This window comes from Marmota flaviventris, chromosome 7 (genome assembly GCF_047511675.1).
Source record: "Marmota flaviventris isolate mMarFla1 chromosome 7, mMarFla1.hap1, whole genome shotgun sequence".
Lineage (NCBI taxonomy): Eukaryota > Metazoa > Chordata > Mammalia > Rodentia > Sciuridae > Marmota > Marmota flaviventris.
Window position 1 is genome coordinate 138,073,719 of NC_092504.1, and position 19,701 is coordinate 138,093,419.

The 19,701-nt window shown below is 38.9% G+C and overlaps 1 protein-coding gene and 1 pseudogene across 2 annotated transcripts in view; one reads left to right on the forward strand and one right to left on the reverse strand.

Moving 5' to 3' along the window:
• Positions 1–12,853, reverse strand: part of Hspa4l (heat shock protein family A (Hsp70) member 4 like) — a 51,196-nt gene extending 38,343 nt beyond the window's left edge. Inside the window, exons 1-3 of one of the 2 annotated variants that reach the window (XM_027926768.3) lie at positions 12,416–12,853; positions 6,162–6,219; positions 2,759–2,899 (exon numbers count right to left, since the gene is read on the reverse strand). In XM_027926768.3, coding sequence (XP_027782569.2) covers positions 2,759–2,899; positions 6,162–6,219; positions 12,416–12,522 — 306 coding nt within the window. In that variant the 5' untranslated portion in view covers positions 12,523–12,853. The remainder of the gene's footprint in view (positions 1–2,758; positions 2,900–6,161; positions 6,220–12,415) is intronic. The other variant, XM_071614691.1, reaches the window with a different exon arrangement.
• Positions 5,235–5,665, forward strand: LOC114085576 (AP-4 complex subunit sigma-1 pseudogene; annotated as a pseudogene).
• Positions 12,854–19,701: the final 6,848 nt, after the last annotated feature.

Consider the following 19,701-nt stretch of genomic DNA (forward strand, 5'->3'; position numbering starts at 1 on the left):
TGTATGAAGACACGAATGGTGTGACGCTACTTTGTGTACAAAGAGAAATGAAAAATTGTGCTCCATTTGTGTACCATGAACTGATATGCATTCTGTTGTCATGTATAACAAATTAGAATAAATTTTTTTTTAAAAAGGAAGTTTCTGGGACAACAATTAAAGATTGAAATTTTAAAAATTACTTGTTTAGACCAAAAAAGTGCTTATTTTATATATTATTTAAGGCTAGGCTGGCATTTAGGCACACCAAATAAAACTTTACAAAAGCTTCTTGACCAAGGAATCCTGAGGGACCTGTACTTGTCAAGTATCAAACCTTTGTGACCATCACAAAATTTAAAAGCAACAGAAAGCTAAGTTTAGAAGCCACAAAACATAACTATTTAATTCACTGAGGCTCTTATCTTTTACTTCTGGATCCCCAGAGTAAATAATTTTATTCCATAATGCTGACATTTGGAAGACTTCTGGAAAAAACTCTAAAGCAGCACAATGTATTCGGGTACAGATGTGTATATAAATATAATGATGTAAGATTTGCTTTGAGAGGCTGGGGTTATGGCTCAGTGGTAGAGCGCTTGCCTCGCACATGCAAAGCCCTGGGTTCAATCCTCAGCACCACATAAGAGGGCTGGGGATGTGGCTCAAGTGGTAACGCACTCGCCTGGCATACGTGGGGGGCTGAGTTCGATCCTCAGCACCACATAAAAATAAAAAAAAATAAAGATGTTGTGTCCACCAAAAACTGAAAAATAAATATTAAAAAATTCTCTCTTTTAAAAAAAAAAAGATTTCCTTTGAATCATACCTGAAATTGATATCCACTTGTGTCCATTTATAAGAAAGTTCAAAAACAAGTACTGTAAAATTAATGCCTTTAATCCAAGGAAGTAGGTAAAAAAATAAAAAATAAATAAAACAAACCAAAGAGAAATAAACCCTAATAAAATAAAGAAAAACTGAATCAAATACCATGATCTGAGTGTGTCTATGGGGGGTACCATAGTATAGCATTCCTTTGCATAAAAATATTTTAAAAGGTGAAAAAAACAGCAAACTATATTCAAATGCATGTATAAAAAATAACTGGATAAAATTCACAAAGTTGAACACTGAAAATCTTAAAAGTCTTCAAAAGATGAAGATATTCCAACACAGGACTGACTGGCATTTTCAAAACCTTCTCAAACATAAAAGTATGTGGGAATTCCATCAAAATAAAGAAAGATTAGTAAAGTAGAGAAGGGGGGGGGGTGTTGAGGAGGAGGAAGAGGAGGACAGGATAAAAGAAAAACAGTGGACTGAATCTGACCTAACTTTCCTAGGTACATATATAAACATGCCATAGTTAATCTAACCTTTATGTATATGCACAAGACACTAACAGATCAGGAGAGTAGAGGAAGGGAACAGGGGAAGGAGGACTGGGGTCAGGAGAAGTACTGTGAATTACAACAAATTATATTCCACAATTTTATAACTGTCAAAATGAATTCTAATGTTATGTGTTTAAACTAAAAAAAATCAGAATTTGTTTAAAACGATTAAGTTTAAAATATTTACTTATTATACTTCCTGTGTTATTATGGGGAAAAGAACAAAATTTTTTTCCCCTAGGTACAAACTCATTATAAATATATTCGATACTAAAAATTTTGTGTGGCTTTCTTTAAAACTATTCTGTTTATATCAGCCTATTATTCACAAAGCACTATTTATTTTCATGTTAAAGAATAAAAGAAAAGAAATTTTTAATTAGTTTAACCTAGAACAGAATAAAATTGCTTTAAATAACCATTAAGCAGGGCTGTTCAGATCTACAGGATACCTGAATTTATTTTCTATCTCAATGTTGTCTTAACCCTTCTAGTTTCCCAGTCCATAAGCCTTGATCTTCAATTTCACCTACAACATAGCACTGATAACTACATCTAACTGCAAAACATTTTCATCACCCCCCAGAAGTTTTATACTGGTTAGTTTTTACTCCCCAGCTCAATTCCCCCTTCATCCTTAATAGTCACTAATCTACTTTCTGCTTCTATGGATACACCCTATTCTAGACATTGCAAATAAACGGGCTCATACTGTATGTTTTCAAAGTTCATACATGTTATAAGTACACATTAATACTTCCTTTATTTGGCCAAACAATATTCCACTGTATTCATATATCCTATTTGGTTTAACCATCTATTATTTGCTTAGAGCACCTGAATTGTTTCCACTTTTTGTCCATTATAAATAATGCTATTATGAATATTCATGTGCAAATTTTTGTATAGACACATTTCAATTTTCTTCAGTACATACTAAAAGAGTGCATTTACTGGGTCATAATGATAACTGTGTTTTCAGGTATCCCACCAGTTTCTGATAAATTCATTTTTTAAAAACTGGTCTTAAACTTATTGTTTCAGGATATAGAATTAAAAATCCAGGCTCCATCTTTTGGAAGAACAATTTCTTTCACACTTCTCAGTACATTAGGTTTCTTGAAAATTAGAAAATCTTATAGTAATTAACATATTTTCTGGATCTACTCTTCTAAATCACATGTGCCTCTGGTTTGTCCCCTAAAAGTTGTTAATTTCTTCCTTGACAAGAGCATTATTTGAATTTAAAAGTTATTATTAAAATTGGATTTTTTTTTTTTTGCATTCACTAAATTACAAAAACTGCCCATCTCTTGGTAGTATGGTGTATGTACTGTATCCAGTCAGGAGATATAATTGTATTCTAGGAATACACAACTTACCTTAATTCCTGCACTTCCATTGGGCATCTTCTGCAGTTCATAAGGAAGCCTGACTCTTTCGGTTTGCACAATGGGATCATCAAATGATCGCCCGTGAAGTTTTTTGAAGCCATGAATTGTATTTCTTACATTTGTGACTATCTGTTGGAAGTAAACACTCAAATTATTTATCAATGACTTAATGAATGTAAAAGAAAATACTATCCTAATACTTAAAACCATGTCCCTTTTTCTTATATACACACCCAGGCTCAGACTTATACTTTTTCATTTTCCTGGTTTCCAATTCGCAGTAAAGTTATAATGAGAAAGTTATGCATTTTAACTATCACCTCCCAAATGCCCCTCTGACGTCTCCAAAAGAGAGAGGGAACAAAATTTAAAACTTTCCAATAATAAAAATCTACCTATAATTCATCCCTTCATTATCCTCAATACTTCTACTCCAGTCAATTAGTATTTCTGATTTCTACTTGTTACCACTCTCATTTCTATTTTTGTTTAAACTGTTTCTATTTTTGGTACAGTTTTCTTTTCTTAATATTTAATTCACTGTGAAATGAATTAAGAGTACTCTCATGTATTAGTATGCTGCCTGCACTGCTGAAACTTGCTCTTAGGCAAGTAAATTAAACCCCTTCCATGTAGCATGATGTGAAGTTCAAGTATTTTAATTTGTAAATGTCTTGTAGTCTGCAACACCTTTTTTTTTCTTTAAGAGTACGTAGTTCAAACTATAGACTGTTACTAAGATCCAGTACCTGCCCTCCTAGTGACTCTGAAAGGCAAATAGATCTTGATCTTCAATTATGAGGTGAAAACTACAATGATGTCGTTACTATGTTGGAAAGCTCTTAGAAGAACTGACTTTATGGGTTGGTTTCTTTTTAGTACTGGGGACTGATCTCAGGGGCACTCAGCCACTGAGCCACATCCCCAGCCCTATTTTGTATTTTATTTAGAAACAGGGTCTCATTGAGTTACTTAGCACCTTACCATTATTGAGGCTGGCTTTAAACCCCCTACCCCAGCCTCCTGACCTGCTGGCATTACAGGTGTGCACCACTGCCACCTGGCGTGGGTTGGTTTCTTTTGACTATCTATGATACACTTAGATCAGCCTGAATGTGAGAGGAAAACTCAAAATAAAAACATTCCCCCACCCAATATTGGGGATTGAACTCAGAGGCACTCTACAACTGAGCTAAACCCACAACCCCCACTTTTTTATGTGTGTATTTATCTTTTAGTTGTAGGTGGACAATATCTTTATTTCATTTTTATGTGGTGCTGAGGCTCGAACCCAGTGCCTCACAGATGCTAGGCGAGTGCTCTACCACTGAGCTACAACCCCAGATCCCCTTTCTTATTTTCATTATGAGATAAAGTCTTGATAGGTTGCCCAGACTGGCCTCACACTTGGAATCCTGCCTCAGCCTCCTTGCTGGGTTGGGATTACAGGTGTGTGCAATCGTGCCAGGATAAAAACACTCTCACATACAGGGCAATTATAAAAAGATGTGTATGGCAAACATCATAACCAAAACATCCCCAGATAAATGAGTCAATTATTCTGTCCTAAGTGGAAAATAAAACCCATTGAAGAAAATTTCAAAAGTAAGAGACAACCCAGGTATACATATGAAATGTAAGAAATAACTGTTACATGTTTTTGGTGAATGGAAGTTAAAAAAAAAGAAAAAGCAATGTTACATTGTTAAGTTATATTCTATTGATTAGCATTTCAGTTGAAATTACTTAAATTCAAAGTTTTCCATTTTGTAACTATTTCAACAAAACTAACACAGATGCATTAAAGTAGGCTGGAAATAATAATATAGGGTTTATATACCCTTTATTATCATTAAGTATGAAAATGTGAGTTGGTCTATAAAAAGGACACCTGATCGATTAGTGTCTTAGTATATCATCCTATAAATAGGACACAGGGCAAATATTATATCTGGGATGCTAGGACAAAATGGGTTAAACAAATTCCACAAATAGTGATAGCAACATGGGATTACCCTGGTGGGTAACCCCCACATTCTTTTACAAAAACATTGCTTACTAGTCACTGAAGTGCATTTCTAGATAGAGTATCTGTCATAGAAAGTGACTATACTAGGAAAAATTAATGTCACACAGCAGTATACCCTAACTTTATAACTAAAGACTTTAAAAATTAATTCAAGGAAATTTATACAATTCAAAACAAACTACATCTAATAAAATACAGGCCCCCGGAGGAGCCCCCGCAGATGCTATACTAAAAGCCAAAATGGCTGCCCCAAGGAAGCCCGTACCATGTGGCTAGTGAGGGTTGGGGAATAAGCTTCAGCAGGAAAGGGGGAGGGGTATTCTAGGAAGACGCATCACAGGATCATCATCCCGGAGCCACATAGGTTCCAATGACAGCCATCCCTTGCTATAACTTTTAATCTGTACTTGGAAAAACACTGGCCAGGAAAAAAAAATGATAAAATTTTTCCTTGTGGTGAATAAACAAGGCCAGATCTGACTTTCTAAGTACTATGAGCATGTGGAGATTAATAAGCGTGCTCTTCTGGAAACAGAAGTCATAAAGAGCTGCCTCTCGATCCAATGAACAATGCTCTTTCATTGAATATAAGGTTTTTAAGCTGATATATCGGCAATATGCAGCTCTCTTCACTGTGGTTGGAGTTAACGACACTGAGAATGAGATGGCTGTTATGAATTCATCCACATTTTGTGGAAGTTTTAGACGAGTACTTCAGCCGAGTGACTGAACCAGATATAACGTTTAATTTGGATAAAGTACACACCATTTTGGAGGAGATGGTGTTAAACAGCTGCATTGTGGAAACTAATCGGGCAAGAATTCTTGCTCCTCTACAAATTCTTGATAAAATGTCAGAAAGCTGAATAGAAGGCTCTGCCAGATAGCATCAATTTATAGGAAATGTGAAGACCATTTGAAAAGAATCTGGAAGACTACCTATTACGAAATGAGGTACCCTTCCAAACAATATAAATAGGTATTTTCCACAGTTCCTAAATGGAAAATAAAGCTATTTTAAAATATGTACAAAGAAAAATCTTCTCTTAACTGAGGCAAGTTTTATTTTCAGTAACTGTTAAGTATATTTTTTCCCACTTCTTCAAATTTTGTTGAGTACCTAAGAAATCCTCTTTGGTCTCTGCTTCCCTTTGCAAATTAAATTCAGGAACAGTGGGATGGTGGTAAGAAGAATGTGTGGCAGTTGTCTATTAGCCAATAAAATTTGTAAGTTGACTTAAAAAAAAATACAAAGATGTCAGGATCTGTCATATTTGCAACTCTCAGTTACCTAACATGGTATCTTAGTATGATTCAATTAATTCTTCTTATAAATCAAAACAGTCATCCTAACAATTTTACCTGGCTCTTAGCTGCATTTCCAATGGCTCGAGTTCTTGATCCCAAAGATATACAGGCCCTAAATAAGGAAAAACAAAAAGGTTTATTTTTAAAGGTATTTTTATATTAATGTGCTATTATTTTTCTTGTTGTATAAAACTAAACTTAAAGATTAATAATGTTTTATTTTGAATGTTAATATAAATTAAAATTTTACACATTTTTGATACTTGGGATTAAATCCAGGGGCACTCTACCAACTGAGCTACATCTCCAGCCCTTCTTATTTATTTATTTATTTTTTAAAGAGTGCGAGAGAGAGAGAATTATTTTTTTTTAATATTTATTTTTTAGTTCTCGGCGGACACAACATCTTTGTATGTGGTGCTGAGGATCGAACCTGGGCCGCACGCATGCCAGGCGAGCGCGCTACCACTTGAGCCACATCCCCAGCCCAGCCCAGCCCTTCTTATTTTTAAGACAGGGTTTCACTAAGTTGCTTAGGTTGGCCTCAATTTTGAAATTCTCCTGCCTCAGCCTCCCAAGATACTGTAGATTATAGGCATACACCACCACACTCAGCAAAATTTTACATATTTTAAAGTTTCCTAAATAATGGAATGGTGGTCAGAATAAATGTTAAGAATTTTTTAAGTGTCCTTATTACAGGAATAGTATTGTTGCTTCCTAAAACTGTTTTCAAATTCTACTGGTCTATGACCTATTAAAAAAATTAAGTGTACTCAGTAAAGCAAGGCTACATGGATTTAAAACCTTGCTCACCACTGAACAGCTGAGTAACCTTGTGGAAATTACATAACTAGTATTTGCTTCGGCTTTCCATCTGGAAGACAGTGATAATACCTGCTCATAGGGATAAGAGAGGATTAGAGGAGTGAATCTAGGGAAACTCTTTGAACAATACTTGGTACACAGACATCACACAAATTATTGCTATTTAGTTTCTGCATTTAAATATATGACATAAAGGCAAGTACAGAATATTTTCATAAAAATACCATTTCATGTACGATTTAAGAAAATTTTCATGATTTCAGTTGTAATTATAGGAAACAATTTAACTCACAAAGAAAGACACTATATACAAAGCCCAATCCCTGTCCTTGGAGGATTTACAGTCTATTGAAGAAAAAAAATTATCATATAGAAAATATAGGATTAAGAGTAATACTAATAATTAACAAAAGGTAGAATAATAACTTCTATACAACAGAGCTTAGGGAAAAGCAAAGAGAGACAACTTCAGCATCAAGATTTGGAAGGAGACAAAGCATTTCACATGTCTTAAGGAAAAGGACATTCCTGCTACATAGGTTATTACAACTATGGTTTGCACCCCCAAAGGTTTGTGTGCTGAAAACTTGGTCCCCAATGTAATGACAACAAAGCAGTACCTTTAAGTGGCAGGGCCCAGTGGGATGATTAGGGCATAGGAACATCACCCTCAGAAAGGAGTAAAAAGCCCATTTCAAGCAAGTAGGTTGGATCTCGTGTAACTAGTTAGTTCTCCAAGACAGTAAGTAGGCTGTTACAAAATGAGGCCACTGTGTGGATGGTTCCCTTTCTGTTTCTCTATCATGCTGTAATGCAGCTAGGAACCCTTGTCAACACAAGCACTATGCCGTTTAGAACCTCCTCCAGCCACCAGAATCAGGAGCCAAATACATCTCTTTACAAAACAGCCACCAGAATCATGAGCCAAATAAATCTCTTTACAAAACTCTTTACAGCCTCAAGTATATTATCATAGTAACATACAAAACAGAGACATATAAGTCTACTTTCAACATGACAGCCAGAGCAATACTCTTTAGTATTTAGTATTTTTTTTTTTTTAAAGAGAGAGTGTGTGTGTGTGTGAGAGAGAGAGAGAGAGAGAGGGAGAGATAGAGAATTTTTTAATATTTATTTTTAAGTTTTCGGCGGACACAACATCTTTGTTTGTATGTGGTGCTGAGGACTGAATCCGGGCCGCACGCATGCCAGGCGAGCGCTACTGTTTGAGCCACATCCCCAGCCCCAGAGCAATACTCTTTTAAAGAGTAAGATCATGAGCCTCTCCTGCAGAAAACCCTCCAGTTTTGCTGACTTGCAAAGTAAGCTCAAGTCTTCCCAAAAACCAATGTATACTCTCTTCATGGTCTGGGGTCTTTGTTGCTCTACCCTATAAATTCAAGACAAGTACATGGATCTCTATGCTATTTCTAGAGTACAAAGCATACTTCTGCTATACATACAGTTCTCACTTTCAGAACACTTCTAAATACACCAATATGGCCCTGCACGCTCAATTCTTTTAGATCTCTGTTCAAAAGACAGGTTATCAGAAACACTGTCCCTGATAATTCTATATAAACAATATTCCTGCTCCTCTCAAGTACATCTAATACCATTTTTTCCAATTTAATTTTTCTTCATCGTATATCATCTTCTAATACAATTATTCACTGGACATATATTCACATCAGAATATGAATTTCATGAGGTTTAGATAAGGTATACCCCACCGCCCTGTTCTGTGCTATCCAATATGGAGGTCACTAGCCACATGTGCCCAGTAAAATTTAACTAAAAGAAAAAAATTCAATTCTTCATATCCAACCACATTTCAAGTGCTTAATGACTACATGTAGCTAGTGGATATACAAAGAACAGGATATATATAGAACAGATATACAGAATAGGAAGTTCTACCAGACAACAATGGCATAGATCACTCTCTGATACATACTAAAGGTTTTTATTGAATGTTGCTCCTATGGGTAATGGTTATTTGATAGGAAGAACACAACTTGCAGTTTCACAGGACAATTTGGTAATATAGTATTGAGGCCAGATTAAGTAGGGCCTCACATTCTAGAATATAAATTTGAAATTTATTCAGTAGATAATGGGAATTCATTAACAAGTTCTAAATAATGCAGAGGACATTGACTGCTGGTGTATCATACACAACAGAGAAGTAATATTCCAGATAAATGGTTCTCAAGGGCCGAACAAGCCATTGTTATGTTGGGAACCATTTAATTTTCAGAGAAGGCAAATAGTTTAAAAGTTCATTTAGTAGATTCAACAAATGTTTGTTGAGTAAGCTTTGCACTATTAGTTGCTAAAGATACAATGGTTAAAGGAAAGAATGCTATATACATACAAATAAAAGTAAACTAAGTGTTAAACAAAGGGAGCACATGGTGCTACAAGAATAGACTACAGCAGGAACTGACCCAGAGGGTTAAGAAGGCTTACCCAAGGAAGTGTCAACAGTGATGGCATCAAAGAAGCAGAAAGTTTGTTGGAAATCATTTTGATTACAGTATGAACTGATAAGCTTCCTTTCTAATGTAACTTCTGGAACATTTACAATTATGTCTGTGGCTGACATTTTCATTGACAGAGCTGGACTATACAGAGGGAATAGGTTAAGTGAAAAGCATAATGTCTAGGTTTCCAGTTTACATAAGAAAATAGATAATGATGCTATCCAATGAGACAGAAACACTGTCAAGAACAACAGATTTGGAGAGGAACAATCACAAATTCTATTGTGATCATTCCAAGTTTTAGACACCTTTGAGACATAGGAGCAGATACACACACACACACAGCCCCACACACCCTCACTCTCTCTCTCAAAATGTTAAAAATTATCAGATGGAGGAGGGAATAAATGTTACTGTTCTGAGATTCAATGAAAAACGGGAAAATCAGGACATAGCAGAAATCAATAGGTTTGATGATATCTTTAACACCTCTTGCAAATAATTCCTTGATTCAACACATTCTTTGACCAAGTAAAAATGTACATATCAAATATAGAAATCTGTGTGGATGGCTGGCATGGTTGGCATTCAATCCTAAAATTCATCTCTTGGAGAAAACACCAGTTTGCCATCTTTCAGCTACTTATATCTGTCTTGTTCCTAACTCCATTACTTGGACATACTTCCAGATACTTCTAATTTTTCACCATTGTGCTACTGAAAAATTCTGTGCACTTGAATGAACAGGAAAAATTTTTCTTAGGTTGATTCCCAATAGTTTAATTTTTGTTAGAATAGTATATTTAGATTTGTTTTCTACTGTCATTTTTTTTTTTCCTAAGGTTAGGTTCTTTGAAACCTTCATACATAATAAGTCACAAAGAAAGTCAAATTCTTACCATTAGTAGACTCTCTTGAAGTAAAAAGTAGACAATTTATTTATTAAAGTTTAAAAAAATACCTAAAGTAACTAGGCTTGGAAATGTCAAGCAGAAAGTCTTCAAACTCTTCCCTTCAATTTTCTTAAAAACCAAAAACAAAATTCCAGAATGTTACAAAACCATTAAATAAAAAATACTGCCAAGGTTTTGAGAAAAATCAAGTAAGTTAAATACCTATTCTTTCTCAAAACTTTTACCTGAGCCAGTAATAACAAAGGAAATAGATGTTATCAATAAACATTACATGATGTAAAAGTTTTTTTTACAAAAAAATTCTCAAAAAAAGTTTTGTTCTATTTAGATATACTTGACTAAAGAATGTATTTTGACATATTATACATACAGGGGGATGTAAACTTCCCATTCTTGTAGTTGCACATGATGTGGACTTACACTGGTCATGTATTCACCTATAAACACAGTAAAGTTATGTCTGATTTGGTACAATCTCTTTATGTTATACTTCATATACTTTGTCATCTCTATTCAAAAATTCCATTTTGTACTTAAAAAATATTTACAACGCAGCTTAAATCTCAAATATCCAATGTGATATTTCCAGACTGGATATCTGGAAAGGAAGCCGTAGATTCTCAGAAAATGCCACAAAACTGTTTCAACTTTTAAATGTCCAATGTCTCTTTTAGTTAGGGAGGGATCTTATGGAAAATAATCAAATGTTAAAAGAATAAAACATCAAAAAGCATGCACCAACTAAATTAAGAATTTCCTTCTTTTCAGAGAATCCTTCTGTAATGTATCTGCATTTTAAAAATGTTTATTACCTTGATATTTGCAAGTAGAATATGATTTTTTTTCAAAACTAGCTTCTCATGTCATTAAATAAAATAGTGTATGAGAAAAGTTAAAGGTTCTTCTATTGTACTGCTTTTCAAACAATAGGAACACTTTGTAAATGAATAAATGTCCTGGACCAGGTACATCTTCCCTCAACAACTGCCCCACTAAGAAAATACACAGTGCAGGAGTATATGACCACCCTGAAATATTTTTGGTCAATAACAGACTATATACTCCTGAATTAAAGGACAATATAAAGCCAAGGCAAAAACAGCCGGTGATGCAAGCTAATTGAAAACATGATCCTTCCACTTAGAAACTTTCTCGATTAAACCCAGGGTGGTAGTTCACACCTGTAATCCTAGCTATGACAGGATGATCACAAGTTCCAGGCCAATCTTGGCAATTTAGCAACACCCTGTTTCAAAAATAAAGAAGGACGAGGATGTAGCTCAGTGGTTATTTAAAAAAAAAAAAAAAAAAAGCGTCCCGCTTCGAACCCCAGTGCCACAAACACCAACTTTCTGGATTGGTCAGGTCCTTAAAGCTAAATATTAGTTATTCCTTTTCCTACACATAAATCAAAATATCTCAGCCACACAAAAACCTGCCAAAGCGAATCTAGACTTCTAAACGACTAGCAGGTGAAGTCTGAAACCCCAGGTCTGCCGGGTTCTCACTGCCGCGACGTCCGACCCGGGAGCGCCTGGGACGCGCTTCCGCCCGGCCTCAGCCTCCCGCAGGTGGATGCTGAAGCCGAAGGTCGCCCGGTTACCCTCTGCTTGGCCCAGGGAGCCGAGTTTCCCGGTCCTCTGCGGGCAGTCACACGTACGCTGCGACTTAAGCCGTGTGGAGCTGAGCACGCGACAGTCCGCAGCCGCGTCACCCTCCTGTGCAGAGCCGACCCTCTGAGGTCGCCTTCCGCGATCCAGGAGACCCCAGGACCTGGCCTTTCCAGTCAGGAGTCGCCTCGGCAACGAGCGGGCCAGGCGAGCCGCGGGCGGGGAACCGGAGTTCCAGCGCGTTCCGTGCCGCATTCCGGCGGCCAGCCCCCAAAATTTCAAAAGAAATCTAATGGATAAGTGGGGGGGGGGTAATTCTTTCTAGAATGTTCTTGCAAAGGAATCAAAGCACGGACGACACCAGAGACGCCCTCTCCCCGAGGCCGGGTCTCCGCCGGCTCGCAGTCGCCCGGCGGCGCGCGGGCCACCCGCAGGGCGCTGGCCCTCCCCCGCGGGGCCGCGGCACTCACGGGGTACACCTGTCGCTGTACTCGTTGGCGATGGTCTCGATGCCGCCGCTGCGCGCCACGGCCACGTAGCAGTTGAGGAAGCCGAGGTCAATGCCCACCACCGACATCCCGCCGCTGGAAGGTCGCGGCGGTGGCGCCTTAGCCTGGGGAGCGGGCGCCGCGTCCTTCGCTGGGCCGTCGCTGCTGCGCCTGCGACTCCTGCGGGGGCAAAGGGGAGAGGAGCCACTCGCTACCCGGAGCCTCCGGGACAGGGCGTGGGGCGACCGCGGAGGGAAGAGGCCGCCGCGCCGCAGCTCCCGCGTCCCGCCGCCTCCGTCTCTCCACTGCGGTCCGGCCGCCTCCAACCGGCGGTTACTAGGACCCGCGCCTGCGCGCTCGGCCGCCGGGGGGGCGCGCGAGCTGTCTCCCAGCGCCCGAGGCAGCTCCCTGCCGCGCCCTCGGACGCTCCCGTCAGCACTCGGGCAACGGCTGCCAGAGGAGCTGAGGGTTCGAGAAAGATCTGGAAAGCGGGGGCGTCCCTGCCGGGCGGGGCGTGGTGGGGAGGCGGGGCGGCGGGCGCGCGGCGGCTGCGCGCACTGCGGTTGGGCAGGTGAGCGGCGCGGACAGCTGCGGGCGCCCCGGGCCCGCGGAACCGGCCGCCACGCCCCCGCCCGCTCCCCACGGGGCTCTCCCGCCGCCCGCGCACCCACCCGCCGGCCTCGCCGCCCCGAGGGGCCCAGTGCGGCCCGCGGCGCCTGCACGGGTGGCGCTCGCCCCGCCATCCGCCGCGCCCGACTCTGTGAGGTGGCGCCCATTGTGCCGTGCGCGCTGCGCGGGGCGTTCTCCTCCCGCCAGGCGTTCAAGCGGCGAAAACCCGGCGCGGGTCGGGGAACCGGGCACTGGCGCTCTCTCGCCGCCGGCGTCCTCGCGTCCTCGGGCAGAGGGCGCCCGCCGTACCTTTCCCTTCCCTTGGCTTCCTCGTGGGCGTCTTGTCCCTTACTGCCCAGCTCTTGGTGCGTGCCTTGGTTCACCTGGGCTGTCGTCTTGCGGGCGACGGCGGGCTGCTCGCTAGAGTGGCTGCTGCTCTCTCGGTCCTCACTTTCCGTCCACTTTAGGAAGTTTAGACGCCTTAGTATCAACGCTGCCACCAGAGCGGCCGCAGCAACCGTGAATAAAGCTCCTGCGGCGGTTGCCAGGATGAGCGGGAAATCCATGTTGGGGCGGTGCTCGAGGGGGGTGCACCGCACCCTGCCCCGGCCGCCTCGTGGGGCGAGCGGGCCGCGGCGCCGTCGACGCCCTCGGCTGCAGGCCGGCACGCGGCCTCCCGGCAGGCTGCGCGGCCTGGACTGGACGCCCTGGGAACTCTGAGCCAGCGGCCTCGTCCGCCACCGCGCAGCAGGAGGCCCCATTCCTGAACCGTTTCTCTGATTCCACCTATTTATCCACCCTGTCTGAAAACCTTAAGGAACAACAACAAAGACGTCGACTCCAGGGACAAGGAGTTACCCCCGCATGCCGCCTGACACAAAGCCGGCCGGCCGATGGTCACTGCCCGGGGCCTGTCACAGCTAACCTGATTTACTTCCTGCTGGCCTTTTGGCAAGTTCCTCAACTAGTAAATCCCAGGTTCAAACTGCTGAAAGCGGGAGACGTGTCCTCAGCGCTGTTTTGTGATAAGTAGCTCAAGCACAGCATGGCTGCCTGGCACCAAAGGGCCAGCAGACGTCCTTAAGCTTACCTGCTGCTGGAACCGAGGAAGCAAACTGATCCGCGCCCATAATGTACCTAGCAGCTTCGCTGCTCTTTGGTTTTGGTACTGAGGATTGATCCCAGGGACGCTTGACAACTGAACTACATCCCCAGCCCCTTTTACCTTTCCAGAGGGTCTTGCTAAGTTGCTTAGGGCCTCCCCAAATTACTGAGGCTGGTTTCGAACTTGGGAGCCCCCTGCTTTCAGCTTCCAGCGGATTACAGGCGTGAGCCACCACGCCCACCTTGTTTTCTATTCTTGAATGGTTACTTATATTTTTATCTAGATCTTGCACAAAGTTGATTATTCATTTGTGAGTTAAAATGTCTTGCTATAGCTATATTTTTCTCATTTTTAATATTTAATTTTTTTGTTTCCATCACTAGCTAAACAGCTTTTGGTTTTCTTGCTTTCTTTACTATGTCTTTATTTCCTAATGTGCTTTTTATTGTTTTCTTCTGTTTTATGTTTTTTCTTTCTCTAATCTCCAGAGTTAAACACCCAGATCATTAATTTTGTCATGTTTTACAATTCTTACATCTGAAGCCATAAGTTTCCTTCTAGACACCATTTTAGGTACATTCCTACCTGAATCTTCAAACAGTTAATAAGAGTAGGCAGGGTGGCAGAGCGCTTGCCTAGCATGTGTGAGGCACTGGGTTTGATCCTCAGCACCACATAAAAATAAACATATAAAATAAAGGCATGCTGTCCAGCCACAACTACAAAAGTATTTTTAAAAAAGAGGTAACAGAAATAAAAGCATTACCGCTGATAATGTTAGTAGATAAATTACTTAGGTGCCTATTGGCTTGTAATTGTTGAACCCCAGATTTAGGTAGCCCTGCCTAACTAGTCATAGTGAAACACACTAACGCCATATTCCTGCTGGGCCCTGTGAAACCTCTATCAAGGAGGGAAAGACCAGAGTTAAGTGTAGAGGCCCAAGAAAAGTGAGAAGGAGGCTAAATTATTCCCAAATTCACCAAGGTAAGTGACTTCTCCCACATTTCCCCTCTCATAGGCTTATCTAGGTCACCAAGGTATTCAGTTTGTTTCCATCATTGCCCCTTGCATCCCACGCCTTCCTTTTTGGGTTCAGTTTTCTTGCATTTTTTTTAAATAAAGCTCTCTAAATCAACTATATTTTTTGTCTGAAAGTATTATCAAGCTAACTTTTGAATAATAATTAGCTGAATGCAGTTTTTGTCACATTTTTCTTATCTGTTAAATTTTAGCCAATCTGACCAATTTCTAATATACCTGCATCTTTCTCTGTGATATTGATCCATTTTTACATGTTTAAAATCTTCTATACTGTTTTAAGTTTCAGCTTAATGTAGCATGAAGCTCCCATGATTGTCTTAATTTTAGTTCGTTTCCTTCCTTCACTAGCACTTTGTACCTTGTTCTTTTGGTGCTTTTCACATTCTGTTCACTGTTCTCTGTGACATCCACTTACTAGATTATAACTTTACTACTAGGTTTTATTAGAATATAGACTGTACTCTTTCTTATGCTTCATACTAGTTAAGGCCTTGAATTCATGGATGCACAATAAATAGTTATTGTTGTATAAGTAGGAACTTCACCCTATAACCAACTTACATGGAAGACTAAAAGCTTCCGTTTGAAAGACCTGAAATGGGATTATCTGTATGTGGAGAGGAATCCTTTGAGGCAGAAAATCTCAGGGGAAACAATTTTTTGCATTATGTGTTAAAAAATAAGACATTTTCAAGGTAACTGAAGGAAGGAACTAATGGGCACAGAGAAGAGATTATATGAGAAAAAGAACACTTTCCCTCTATTTCTGTGACTGGGAACACAGATAAGCCAAAGATGCACTTTTGACTATACACATAGGTATAACGGTCTAGGGCAGAGGTTCTTTGAAGTTCCCAGATACTGAGGGGATCCATAGACAGAATTAAGGGAATCGTTTTGAAGTAACCTTAAACTGAAATTTAATGTTTCCTTCAATCATGAATATAAGCATAAATCACAGTAGTAAAAACAGTATATGATTTTTGCTATCAATAGAAATAAGGTATTTTTAATACCACCTTATAAATGTTGGAGACAACTTCAAACAACATTAATAGTAACACTGACCTTGAAAATACAACAATAAATAGGTTATTAGTTCTTATTATAAACTTTTCAAAAAGTACATGTTGGGGCTGGGATTGTAGCTCAGTGATAGAGTGCTCCCTCCCTAGCACATGTGAGGCACTGGGTTTGATCCTCTGCACAACATAAAAAGGTTATCAAAAAAAAAAAAAAAAAAGAGAGGCAATTCTTTTTTTTTTTTTTAAAGCACTTTACAGAAAAGCATGTATTTTTAATAACTGTATTTCCAAGTTTCCTTTGTAATCAATCCTATGTATTTTACTTAAAAACTTGGTTGCAAGAAGGGGTTCATAGACTTTACTAGGCTGACAAGTGTCCATGGCACAAAAATGGTTACAAATCCTTGTTTTGAGAGACAAGAGCAAAAAAACTAAAGGAAAGTGAGCATCTGATGAAAATCATAGAGCATATACCTTGCTAGCTTGGACTGCTTACCTCCCAGCTATTAAGTAACAAAAATACCTATATTATTTAAACCATTATACTTTTGAGTTGCTTTTACAACTTAACCTACTTTCACTGAGGTTATTAACTCATTTTGTCCTGCTGTCCCAGATACAAAACACCTATAAAAACACTATAATTATATGCAGATAATTATGTAATTATAAAATGTAATGATGTAATAATTATATTAATTATAATATACATATACTATAGATTATGATTTCCAATCTACTTTAAAGGACCTGTGTCAATTTTTGTTGAAATATTCACAGATTGAAAACCTGGGACTTAATGGGTGAAAGTAATTTACACGAGGAATGATGAGGCCTAAATTAAGGCAATGGCAATTGAAGTGGAGAGAATACATGAGAAGAAATATTTAGAAGGTATAATTTATAATAGTTTTCACTCTATTTCCTATATTAATTTAGGCGGAAAGAAAGCAAGTTAGACTTCCAGATTTCTAGTGTTAAGTGACCAAGTAGAAGGGGTATGTACTATGAAGATAAGGAAAAGAAAAGTCTGTGGTAAGGAAAGAAAGTCTGAGATAAGGAAAGAAAGTCTGTGAATTAAGATGTTAGGTTTGAGAAGTGTTGGGTTACAAAGCCTCTGACACAGAGAAAAATATGCAAGAGACAGGCAGGAAAATACAACTAGAAAAAGTTAGAAAGCACATAGCACTGGCCCCTAGAAAATACTAATGTTTAATAAGTGGTGGAAGGAAAGGTTCCCCTTTGAATTTATGTTTAGGTCAAACAGCTAATAAGGAATTAAGGTATCAATTTCCTATTTACATATCATAGTTTATATCTGATAAAAGAACTATTTCATAAATTTTTGTTCTAGAACACCAAAGTCCTTTTACCATCAATTCATAATAGGAATATAAAACAGCCAACAGTGTTTCAGGTGTTTCTGGACTATTATTACCTAGATGATGCCTGTGTTTGGTATTTTCATCCCCCTTCCCTCAGCAAAACCTGTGAGAAAACACTGAAATTCATTGAAATAAAATAAATGTAGTTTTAATAAGTATAAATGTCTACCAACTTAAAAGATCATCTTATTTAATGACGTATTTCAATGAATTAAAGATGAACAAAAAGAATGAAGCTCTGAAATGGAATTTTAGCTATTATATGGGGGTGACAGTTTTAGAGTAGGAAATTAAAAATCCTACCCAAGATTCTAAGATGAAACATTAGCAATTTAAGATAAAAAATGTGCACAACTTACACATATATATTAGCTATGCATTTTCCAACATTAGAGTTAGCATTTAACAAAATTGTTTCCTTAGGAAATCTCCATTATGGTTTTGTTCACTATGAGTCATCTCTCATTAACAGTTTGATATAAGAGTTTTAGCTCAGTTCAGGATACTAACATTTTACTTTCTTTTGTTCTATTGTTATGGTTTGGATGTGAGACAATGCAAGAAGGTTTAGAGGAGAAATGACTGGATTGTGAGAGTCTTAACCCAATCAGTGAATTAATCTCCTGACTGGGATTAACTGAGTGGTAAGTGAAGTGGTAGGTAGGAGTGCGGCTTTGGGGTATATATTTGTATCTGGCTTCCCTCTGCCACATTCTTCCACTAAGTTGTTCTGCCTCACCTGGAGCCCTGAGGATTAAAGCTAGCTGTCTATAGTTCCAGAGCTCTGAAACTGTGAGCCCTCAAATAAACTTTTCTTCCCCTAAAATTGTTTTGGTTAGGTCTTTTAGTCACAGCAGTGAAAAAGCTGACTAAAACGTTCTATGTATCTTCCAGACTTAAATAGGATTTTGGTATAGCAATTTAGCAATTAAGTTCATATTTGTTCTTTACCCATTTAATTTTTTTTTTTTTTTTTTTGTACTGAGGATTGCACCCAGGAGTGCTCCACCAGTGATGTGCATCTCCAGCTTCCCTTTTACAATTTTGTTTTGAGACATGGTCTAAGTTGCCAACACTGGCCTCAACTTTGCAATCCAACTGCCATGCCCAACCCACTCAGAATTTTAAAGACTTTTTCCCTTTAAGTATGGCTCTGTGCAGGTTTAAAATTTTACAGTACTTTCTTAATCTTCACAGGGAAAATGATTATTAATATTTGATTATTTATCTTTGATCTGATAGTTAAGAAAGGGAAAAACAGAACTATTTTGTTTCTGTAACTTCTGTGTTATATTGACTATTCCAAGAAATTATGTTGAGTTATTAAGAGTTATTTTTTCCCCTCAAGTGATAATGCCAATAGATTAAAAAAGTATATTTTGGACTCTTGAAATATATTTCGCCTCTGAGCACCAGGATGTTTACCTATTCCATTCTGCTGACCCACAGCCTCACAAAAATCAAAATTCTCTATAGTTTATCCCCACTAGCTTAATGTCCTTTCACCCACTCAAATTTTAAAATCTAGGTATTTCAAATGTGTGTGTGTGTGTGTGTGTGTGTTTTTGTTTTGTTGTTTGAGACAGGGTCTACCTAAGCTGCTTACGGCCGATGCTGGCTTTGAACTTGCCATCTTCCTGCCTCAGCCTCCTAAGCACTGGATCAAATACACTACCTTCTACAACATCTCTGAAAAAAACAAGAATCTTATACAAATCCTCGGAAATACTGCTTATATTTCTATGGAGAAAACAGACAAAAATTTTGCTGTCCTCTGCTGACTAATGTAGTTAGAGTCAGGGGAAAAGAAGGTTCGTTTACAACAGTTTTAAACTTCCTTTATTATCAATACAGAATACAAAACCTAATTTTCAAAGGGATTTTTTTTAATCCCAAGATATATCCACACTACCAAGATTTTATTTTAAAGATAACAATTAGCAGACAAGTCATTTATATCTCTTATTTTCCAACTAGTTTTACAGTGCCATTAAAAGCATTATCAAATTTTAATGATAGATCTGTGCTTATCAAAAGCTATATCATACTGTAAGTACTGCATACAGTAATTCCTGAGCTGGCTTATTAGAGATGTTGTAG